Here is an 11,013-nt window from a genome sequence, read left to right as displayed (position 1 = left end):
CTGGTGCTGTTGGGGTGGGGGAGAAAGGGGCACATGCTCGAGGGAAGGCGAGGCAAGCTTGGCAGAACCGCAGCCCAGGGCTTCCCTCCAGTTACCCTAGTGGCTCTGTGGCTGGATGGGAACACAGAAGCTTTCGTCCAGCCTGTTACTGCAGCAGCCTCTCCCTGCACCTGGATCAGGAGGTTTTAGGGGCGAGACTGATGAGCGTTCAATTGCCGAGCTGTGAAGTATCCAGGCCCCCACAGACCAGTCCCGGCGAGCTCTGGCAGCTCTCCCTCCTTTGCAAACAGCTCCCCCGTGTGGGCAAACATCACCCCAACATTCACTGGTCCTGGTCTGTGCAGCTGAGACAGGGATGCTACATTTCTTCGGGGCAGCTGGTGCCTCCATCCCAGCAGCGCGCAGGGGGAGGGGCCGCTAGGGCGCATTCGGAACCCCCCCAACTCACGAGCACGGATCACTGCACGGCAAAGTGCTGGAGTCACAGGGCTTTGCACAAGGACGAGGCTGTGATCATGTATCACCCCTGTGATGCAAGGCTGGAGTGGCCCTGGTAGGGCAGAGCCTGACATTTAGGAGATCCTGGGTTCAATTCCCTGCCCCGCTGCAGACGGCCGGGGCAACCTTGGGCAAGTCACTTAGGTCCCTATATGTGCAGAAGCACAAAGAAACGATGGGGGTAACGGCACTGCCCACCTCACAGGGGGTTGTGCAGTGTGAGGTGTTCACAGTCCAGCAATGGGGACCATGTAAGTACCAGAGACAGCCAGTCTGGCCACCACATCCATCTCAGTTATGCCCTGGGACCCACTAGCTTCCCTCTCTTCATGGGGCAGAAGCTGATTTCCCTTTTCTCCCCGCCACCCTGGTGCCCATCAGAGGGGGCGTGGGCAGACGTCGCCACTCAGTCATTCTAGATCAGTGGCTCTCAAACTTTTTTTACTAGTGACCCCTTTCACACAGCAAGCCTCTGAGTGCAACCCCCTTCTAAACTAAAAACACTCTTTGATATATTTAACACCACTATAAATGCCGGAGGCAAAGCGGGATTTGGGGTAGAGGTTGACTGCTCGCAACCTCCCATGTAATAACCTCCCGACCCCCAGTTTCTCTTCTAGATGCTCAGTGCCACCCACGCTGGGCCTTCTCTTCCCTTCCATCTCAGGCCCAGCCCAGTGGTTTGAGCAGCAGGACTGAAGTCAGGAGATCTGGGTTAGCTGTGGGACCTTGGGCAAGTGTTGTTTCCTTTCTGTATCTCAATTTGCCCAGCTGTAAAATGGTAATAAAAATAACCGGGGGGTGGTCATGAGAATTAAGTGATTAGTGGCTGTGACATGCTTGAGATGCCACACAAGGCACAGTGCTGCTCACTCTTCACTCAGACCCACCGGCTTTGCGGCAGCTGCATGGGCACTCCTGCCCCGGAGAAATGAACGAGGCCAGACCACTTCCCGACAACACTCTGCCCGCCTTGAGCCCACCCCTGCCAGCCATGGGCATTAGCAGTTCAGTTAGCCCCCACCAGCCTTGCGAGTCAGGGAGGTGTTCCCCACATTTTACAGATGGGAAACTCCAGCACACAAGGGTTTGCCCATCGTCACGTGTCAGCAGCAGAGTGGGGAAAGGAGCCAGATCTGACTTTCAGGCCTCGGCTTAAGCCATTATCTTGTCTCATCCTACACGCCCCACCTCACAGATAACACACAAATGGCTGAGCTTCAAGCTCACAGCACCAGTCATGGCATCCCAGTACCACCCTGCCAGCCATGCCGCACGCCATCCATATGCGCCGCAAACAGAGCACACATCGGGCATAGCTGGGATTGACTGAGGTTTCATTGTTACACACATGAATTACATTCCATGACTGAGCCCCAATTACTGCAGAGCTGTGTATTCAACACACAACACAGGCTAAGAGCACATACAAACGCACCAGCCACACAGATGCCAAACACTTCTTACCCATTACAATGCTATTTGAAAGGTAGAGGACTGACAATGAAAGCAATAGCAGGGGGACGAGGCCTCTGCCACAGCGTGATCTAAAGTAACCTGGAGACTGAGATCATGGAAAATGAACCATTTGTGCCCTATTCACCTGTGACCCTCTTCCACTGGAGTTATTGTGTTTCAAACAGAATCCAAATCCTGCTCACGGTCTCTCCCTCCCACCCCATGCTGCTGACAAATTTCTCTGTGCCTTTTAGACACCTCTAATTAGATGAACTTTTTCTCTTACCCGTCCCCACAGCCACCCCCTTTCTCCCCTCCCCCCGAAGCTGGCAATCACAAGGGCAGAATGCTGGCTTGCTCAGCAAGCTGGAATCAAAGTTTGAACAGCAAAACCCAGCAGGTGTGGGATGTGATCAGAGGCCCAGAGAGCCTTCACTCCATCTGCACCCCTCCCAATCCGTCTGCCCTAGCAACCTTCAGTCCAACGCAGCCACTCATCTGTCTGCTCTCCCTCTCCCCCAGGCTGCAGCGCTTCTGGTTTATTTCCACTCCTGCTATGATCTATAACAAGATGTGCCACAAGGAGGTCTATGGAGTGAGATATCGTGAGGCTTGCTGCATGCGATGGTGAGCCAGACAATGTGCGACTGTACAAACCCCAACCCTACCTGGCCCATCTCTGAGGACAGCAGCTGCTGATGGAACCTGTCAGAACAAGGTCCCAGACTGAAGCTCTCCCAAGAAGTGATCTCAGAGAAAACAGCTGCTTTATACAGGTTTCCATCCCAACACAATGCAGGGGCAGCTCGGTATTTGTACAGTGCCCAGAGGCCCTCCCCAAGGTCAGCACCCCATTGTGTGAGGTGCTACAGACATGTAGGGCACAATCCTGGTGCTTGGCTCTGCCCTAAGGAAAAGCTCGGTCTGGATTCTGACCAGTGCTGCAGGGAGACAGTTAGGTGGGGGTCTCCAGCTCCCATGAGGTGGAAAGTTCCCTCCAATGGCTCTCAGCTGGAGTGCAGCTGTACATACATGTTTTGTGTCCCCAGCATCCAAAGCCTGAGCTCACAGGGCAGGGCGGGGTGGCCGTGGCTGTCCCACGGCACGCCAGGAAGCACCCAGCATGTGGAAGGCTCCGTATAACCAGACAGGAATGTGGCTGTCAGCATTTAGGATTGCACTTCATTAGCTCCCTGAAAGACATTCCCAAAGCCAATGCCTTTAGCTCACAAGGCATGGACTTGGCCTGGCTTTTTGGACCCATAACACAACAGAGAGAGGGGATTCAGCTGGGTTAAGGGAGCCGGAGCCACTCAGAATGCAGCTAAAAGGAGGAATGTACTGAGCTTGGGAGATGCAAGTATTGCTCCTGCCGGCTGCTGCCCACTCCGGCTTCGCAGGGCTAATCTAGAGTGACCCTGCAGGTGGGGTTTCAGAAAGAGTCCTTGGGGAGGGGAAGGATAGCTGGCAACCAAACCCTAAGTGCACAAAGGAATTGCACAACTCTTCCATTTTCCAGTCAAGTGGGATTGAGCAGAAGGGTTTCAGCAGCATGTTCACAGCAAGAGCCATCAAAGGACTGCACAGCCCTTCCATGGGTCTCCGCCCCTGCTAGCACATCTGCCTTGCCCCTGCTCCACCCCCACCCAGGCCCACCGCATGCGGACCCCACTAGCATAGTGGCTGATCCTCAGGAGGGACAGCAGCCTCGCAGAGCTACTCTTTAGCCAGGGCTGCGGTGCGGAGGGTCGCAGGAGAAACCCCCACGAGGGGAGGTGTGGGGGGCACGACACTGGACGTTCTGTTGGTGTGGTACCAGCACCCCGGAAAGGGAAGTGCAATGCAAGCCAGTGAAGCACCTTCCCGGAGATACTGGAGACAGCTGCCCCCCCGGCAAGTCCTGCCATTGAAATGGCTAAATATGGGAATAGTGAAGTCAACCAGCTCCCACCCCAAACACGACCCTAGGCGCTTCGCTGCTGACTGAGGCTACGTCTGCACTAGGGGACTACCGCGACACAGCTCCATCGCCGCAGCAATGCCAACACACCCCCGCAGCAGCAGCGCAGCCTACAGCTGGAAGGGGTTTTCTATCGGCGTAGGAACACCACCTACCCGGGCGATGGTAGCTAGCCTGATGAAAAACAGTTTCCGTCACCCCAGCTGTGTCAACACCGGGGGGGTGGTCAGCACAGCCGTGGTGCTCGTGAGCTCCGGAGCCATGCTGACCTACATTTTCAGCGGAGCCCAGGTCCAAAGCCCAAGTCATTGCGAGTTATGAAGCCCACACAGCTAGTAAACCTGCCCCCGGGCCACACCTGCAAAGCCATCCCCAGCCCATGAAAACCCCAGGGCCACTGCAATCTTGGTGCTTTCCCATTACAACCCACTGAGCTAACCCAGGGCCTCTGCCCCAAAGCGACACGCAGATACAGACCTGCCACTGCAGTGGGGGACAAACAAGCAGAAGTCAAGTGCTGCAACTGGCCTCTGAAACAGCGGCTTCTCAGGATGTGGAGGGTGCCAAGCAACCACCTCTCCGGGACCCCCCACGTCCTTGGCTAAGGTGAACTCAGTGCTTGTCAAAGGGGTTGTGCTGATGACCATGCAGAGCCAAGACCTTTGCTTACCCACTGGACGGGTCCAGCTTGGGCAGCAACAGTGCAAGTTTCCACGCCCAATGCCACCTGTCTATGGCGCTTCCCCGCAGGCCTCAGGCACAGCTAGATCACCAACTCATCTCACACAGGCCCATTTCACACCCCACCCGGTGAGAATCCAGGCAAAAGGCCCCATATCCTTCCAACTGCTCCCTCAGCCTGCTGGGCCTTTGGGGGGTCCAACTACCACAGAATCCAACCCTCCCGCCTAGGAAAAGCCTGGGGTTCTGTAAGGGCCTGCATGGGTCAGGGCCAGGGGGCGTCGCAGGGGGAGAGGGCAACGGGAAGCCCAGAGTAACATTAGGAACAATAATTAATCCAGTTTGAAGAGAACCTGGGGCCTATTGCGACGCTGCCAGCAACCAGATGCACCCAGGTGCTCTTCTGCCTCATTTACATCCGGGTCAGGACCAGCAGTGCTAAGGGGCAGGGACTCCAGTGTGAGCCAGGAGCTCAAAACCAAGCCCCTGGTCCAAAACCTGAACAAAAATACATGAAGTGTCTATCTTAGTTGTGATCAGAGAGCTCAGGATCTACGCCCACAGGGCAGCTCTGCTAAACACACAAGGGGAAATGCTCGTTAGTACAGACAGCGAAGGAATGTGCCCCCTATGCACATGTACATTGTGGAAAGGTAGAAGGGCAGGTGGGAGCTCAGACCCAGAGAGTATGGGTGGGAGGGGGGAGGGAAGAAGAGAGGGGGATGGGCACACCGGAGCTCAGAGGGGTGGTGGGGGAGAAGAGATGGGGATGGGCAGGCTGCAGCTGGGGTGGGGGAGGGAAAAGAGAGGGGGGTGGGCAGGCCGGAGCTCAGACCCGGGATGGGAAGAGGTGCAAGGAGAAGGGGAGGCCGGAGCTCAAACATGCACCCTTTTCTTCGGTAGCTGAACATCAGCGGTCTGGTTCACGATCACCAGGGCAGGGTAGAAGGGCAATGCCAGGCAGAAATACCAAGCCACCCCTTTGACCTGTGCCTGGAACCAATCAGAGCAAATCCCGAGGACTACAGTGAAGGTGGCCAGCAGACACACAACCAGGCCACATGTGACATGGTACAGCCTTAGCTGTGCCACAGCGGAGATCCTCAGCAGCTGGGGGAAGCGCAGGCTAAGCCCGCACAGAGCCTGCCCACAGGTGGCAGCCAGAGTCAGGACGCCCAGGAGGCTGTGCCAGGAAACCAAGTGCGGGAGCTCGCTCCGATTCTTGCTGGAGACGATGAAGACCAGGCCCAGTGTGGCAGCCACGACCACCAGCGTCTGCGCGGTCCAGTGCAGCCACACTTTCACCAGACGGGAGCAGAGGCAGAAGGGGGAGTTCTCGGGCGAGAAGAGCAGGATGGCTTCGGGCAGGCAGAGGCAGAACTGGGGACACAGGAGACCATTAGCAACATGATGCCTGGTTGCCCCCCATCCTGCCTGGCGGGAACACTGGCCAAGAACCCTGTGCGGGACAGCACGTTAGCCCAGAGACAGAAGAGTGCAAGGGGCCTTTAGGGGAGGAAGGAAAAGTTCATGCTTCCAAACCTCAGCTACTCCCGTGGGTAGAGCCATGAGATGGCCACCACCAGTGACAAGAGTGTCCTTCCAGCCAAGGGCTCAACGTACATAAGGGGGAACTGGGAAACTCGGCCTTGTCCCTGTGAGTTAGTTCAATCCTAGCAAATCATGCACACTCCTGCTCCCACCATTAGCATCAGGGCTTTGCAGGCCGCAGCATTAGCATGTCACATGCGGATACTGCACCCACCACCAACCTCTTTCCAGGGGTTGTTTTGAACCTAAAAAGCTCCTATTGCATGTTCCTGGGGACTTTCGAGACCCTCCTCTCACTCCAGTGGACCTCAGGTGGGATACGCTCCTGCAGCCCCCATGTTTCTATTCTGCGGGGTGGGGGGAGATAATGGTCAGAAGCAGGGCATTCCGGGCTCGAATACCTGTCCCACTTTTTATTATTATTTTTAAACCTTCAGGGCATGTTGCAGGATCTAGCTACTCCCTAAGGCCTGTCATGGGAAGAGGGTTTTCTGGGGAGGCAGAATTTGCCATTTTGTTGTTTTCATTGAGCTATGCTTTTAAACTAGTGTAAATGTGTTTGGAAAATGGTAACTGGCAGCCAGTTTATCAATCAAAATAAATAATTCTCATCTATTTCATATGTAATGGAAACCATCTTTGACTCCTGGCAGCGTAAGAGGGTCTGCCTCCTACTGTATATTCAGAATTCCCAGATACACATACTTCTCTTACTGATGTTACAGAGTCCCACTCTGATCCGGAAAAAGGATCACCCTGAACCCTCGCTCTCAGCCACTGTCACAGCAGCTTTCACTCCAAACTGACACTGAACCACTTCTGGAATCAGCCATCTGCTCAGGGCTAAGAACTACCATTTGGGGGCATCTTGCCAATCAGGAGAGCACCTACTTTAAAGATGTGGGTAATAAATTCATTGTTGACACCAGATCAGATGCTGTCGTCTGCGCTTCCCTCCAACCACCATATCCACCCACTGAAACGCTGGAAACCAGAGCTCAGGCGTGAACGGAAGCCAGCTAGGACCTCAGGAAGATAGCACTTGCTGCAATGAATCATGGATAAATGAGTGCATGCTGCTAAGGGTGGCTCCATCTGCACCAGTGGGGCCCCGGGGGAGGGAAGCCAGAGCTACATGCTAACATCTCCAAAAGCAAACCGAAGTGGCTATAAACCTGGGGACATTTCTAGTAGATAAACAGAAAAAAAAGAAACTTACCGCTATAGACATGAAGACAGGGTGCCAAGAAAACAGACCTGGGAAGGAAAGAGTTAACACTTGGGGTTGGGGCAACACTAAACAGAAAATGATGCTTCATTTACCCATTCTGTACCTTAGCACTTCTTATCACCATTACAGTTCCTCTCCCCTGGCTGTGGAGCCCGATGGGGACAATCAAGTATGGAGGGTGCACTGAACTGTCTGGTGCTCTGGTCTGAATCCTGTTTCCCTGATGGATTTGGGAAGGCGCGTGGAATACAGGGTTTCAGTCCCTTTCTCCCCCCCTTGGCAATGTTTATTTCTATCCTTTGGAGATAATATCCCTTCTCAGAGTTAATCAGTGGTTCTTAAAAACTACTGTGTGTTCAAACTGAGCAGAAGCCAAGATGAGTGCAGTCTTTTAAACAATGTTACATTGGCCTGAGTCTTTGCACTGCAACTCTTCCCAGATGCATCCAATTTCGCCCAACTTCTGCCCTCCCCCACCCCACACATGGACCTTCTCTAAGGCAATAAGCTGACCCAAACACAGGGAATGCTGAAACTGACGTGCTGGGAAACTTCATAGATGCTGAAAAACTAAGTGGTCCATAATTTCACACTCCCTCCCTCTCCTCCTGTGGAAGAGAAGAATGAGGGGGGATTTGATAGCTGCTTTCAACTACCTGAAAGGGGGTTCCAAAGAGGATGGATCTAGACTGTTCTCAGTGGTAGCAGATGACAGAATGAGGAGTAATGGTCTCAAGTTGCAGTGGGGGAGATTTAGGTTGGATATTAGGAAAAACTTTTTCACTAGGAGGGTGGTGAAGCACTGGAATGCGTTACTTAGGGAGGTGGTGGAATCTCCTTCCTTAGAGGTTTTTAAGGCTTGACAAAGCCCTGGCTGGGATGATTTAGTTGGGGATTAGTCCAACCCCCGACTCAAACCAGGACCAGATGACCTCCTGAGGTCCCTTTCAACCCTGATATTCTATGATTCCTCCCATTCTCTGCTAGGTCCCTCCACACTTTAAAAGCCAGCCTCACCCATTTTAGTGAGGAGGAGCGACTGACAACACAGTGGAGAGCAAGGAATAAAACTGCTGGCTCCTGCTCTCCAGTCCCTGGTTCCCTCTCCCAGAGGCAAGAGGAGATATGCACATGAGTAAGGCTGGGACAGACAGGCTCTGGCCAGCCCCGGGGCAAAGACACCCCATTTCAGAGATCCTGGACAGGGAAGATGTGGAATAGGGGTCCGGAAGTGGGTTGGGAACTGACTCAGTGCAGACCCCAATGCCCCAACACGGGGGTACTGTACTATAGGGAGCAGGGTGGAGGCTTAGGAGGGGGAGCTCAGGGGTTCTGCAGTCCACTTACCAGTAATTACTAAGAGGGGACCCCTGACTCTGGCCCTGCGTTCCCCGCCCTCAGCCTGCTGCATCCCTACAGCCCCATCACTTCCTCTCCCGCCACTCCGCCTCTGGGCTCCTGCACCCTCCATCGCCCCCCAGGGGCCAGGCCCCTCATCCAGCTTCACCCCAACTCTCACCTGGGCCCACCCAGCCCCTGGCCCAGTCCATGCCTCCCCTACCCTGCCCCCCCACAAACCCCCCTCAGCCCCCTCCCCAGATCATGCCTCCCCTACCCCAGCCCTCCGCACTGACCACCCTCAGCCCCCTGCCCAGTCCATGCCTCCCTCACCCAGCCCCCTCAATCTCCACCCCCCTTAACCCTTTCCCCACCCAGCCCCTCCCCAGATCCTTTCCCACCCACTGACCCCCCAGCCCCCGCCCCCTTAACCCTTCCCCACCAGCAGTCACTGACCCCTCGGCCCCTCCCCAGACCATGCCTCCCCTGCCCCAGCCCTCTTAACCCTTTCCCGCCCACTGACCCCCCCCCGCCCCTGCCCCCTAACCCTTCCCTCCCCCCCGCCCCTGCCCCCTAACCCTTCCCTCCCCGCCGCCCCCACTGACCCCTCGGCCCCTCCCCAGACCATGCCTCCCCTGCCCCAGCCCTCTTAACCCTTTCCCGCCCACTGACCCCCCCCAGCCCCTGCCCCCTAACCCTTCCCTCCCCCCCGCCCCCACTGACCCCTCGGCCCCTCCCCAGACCATGCCTCCCCTGCCCCAGCCCTCTTAACCCTTTCCCGCCCACTGACCCCCCCCCAGCCCCTGCCCCCTAACCCTTCCCTCCCCCCCGCCCCCACTGACCCCTCGGCCCCTCCCCAGACCATGCCTCCCCTACCCCAGCCCCCTTAACCCTTTCCCGCCCACTGACCCCCCCAGCCCCCGCCCCCCTAACCCTTCCCTCCCCCCACCCCCGCCCCCTTAACCCTTCCCTCCCTCCCGCCCCCTGACCCCCCCCAGCCCCTGCTCCCTAACCCTTCCCTCCCTCCCGCCCCCTGACCCCCCCCAGCCCCTGCCCCCCTAACCCTTCCCTCCCCCCCGCCCCCACTGACCCCTCGGCCCCTCCCCAGACCATGCCTCCCCTACCCCAGCCCCCTTAACCCTTTCCCGCCCACTGACCCCCCCCACCCCTGCCCCCTTAACCCTTCCCTCCCTCCCGCCCCCTGACCCCCCCCAGCCCCTGCCCCCTAACCCTTCCCTCCCCCCCGCCCCCACTGACCCCTCGGCCTCTCCCCAGACCATGCCTCCCCTACCCCAACCCCCTTAACCCTTTCCCGCCCACTGACCCCCCCAACCCAGCCCCCTTAACCCTTTCCTGCCCACTGACCCCCCCAGCCCCCGCCCCCCTACCCTTTCCCTCCCCCTACCCCAGCCCCCTTAACCCTTTCCTGCCCACTGACCCCCCCCAGCCCCCGCCCCCCCTAACCCTTTCCCTCCCCCTACCCCAGCCCCCTTAACCCTTTCCCGCCCACTGACCCCCCCCAGCCCCTGCCCCCCTAACCCTTCCCTCCCCCCCGCCCCCACTGACCCCTCGGCCCCTCCCCAGACCATGCCTCCCCTGCCCCCGCCCCCTTAACCCTTTCCCGCCCCGTCCTGTGCCCTGCCCACTCACTGGTGCCGGGCCGGGAGAGCAGCAGCAGGAAGAGGGTGAGGCCCAGCGCCACCAGGTGCGCCAGGAGGCCGGTGCCCCGCCGCAGCCAGCGGGAGGCGCGGGACCCCGGGGGCCCGACCTGCATGGCGGGCCTGGGGCGCCCCCGCCCCCAACACCGGCCTGCGGGGTCCGAGCGCGAGACGGGGCCGGGGGGAGGGGCCCGGGCGGGGTGGAGCTAGAGGGATCCGGGGGGGCGTGGCCAGAGGGGAGGAGGGGGCGTGGCCAGAGGGGAGAGGAAGGGGTGGAGCTAGAGGGATCCGGGGGGCGGGGCCAGAGGGAAGGGGAGGGGTGAAAGGGGCCAGAGGGGAGGAGGGGGCGTGGCCAGAGGGGAGAGGAAGGGGTGGAGCTAGAGGGATCCAGGGGGAGGGGCCAGAGGGAAGGGGAGGGGTGAAAGGGGCCAGAGAGGAGGGGGCGGGGTCAGAGGGGGTGGGGGGGTGAAAGGGGCACAGGGGAGAGGAAGGGGTGGAGCTAGAGCGATCCAGGGGGGCTGGAGGGAGGATCTGGAGGACTGAAGTCCTAGTGGTGGAGCAGGGGTCGTGGCACCTTCCTCTCCCCCCACCCACAAGCCACTCTACTTTCTCCCAGGAGCCTTGACCTCCGCCCTTTG

At 58.0% G+C, this 11,013-nt stretch overlaps 1 protein-coding gene across 1 annotated transcript; it reads right to left on the bottom strand.

Annotated features, from left to right (window-relative positions):
• Nucleotides 1-1,818: 1,818 nt before the first annotated feature.
• On the bottom strand, nucleotides 1,819-10,557 carry CYB561D1 (cytochrome b561 family member D1). The gene is made up of 3 exons (XM_073319694.1): nucleotides 10,368-10,557; nucleotides 7,368-7,405; nucleotides 1,819-5,977 (listed from the first exon to the last, which is right to left on the bottom strand). Exons 1-3 carry the CDS (start codon nucleotides 10,489-10,491, stop codon nucleotides 5,474-5,476), a joined length of 666 nt encoding a protein of 221 aa, XP_073175795.1. The 5' UTR covers nucleotides 10,492-10,557; the 3' UTR covers nucleotides 1,819-5,473.
• Between the last annotated feature and the right edge of the window lie 456 nt (nucleotides 10,558-11,013).

Source organism: Lepidochelys kempii, chromosome 21, assembly GCF_965140265.1.
Source record: "Lepidochelys kempii isolate rLepKem1 chromosome 21, rLepKem1.hap2, whole genome shotgun sequence".
Classification (NCBI taxonomy): domain Eukaryota; kingdom Metazoa; phylum Chordata; order Testudines; family Cheloniidae; genus Lepidochelys; species Lepidochelys kempii.
The sequence above is the reverse complement of the archived record's forward strand: the minus strand, read 5'-3'. Positions and strand labels throughout refer to the sequence as shown.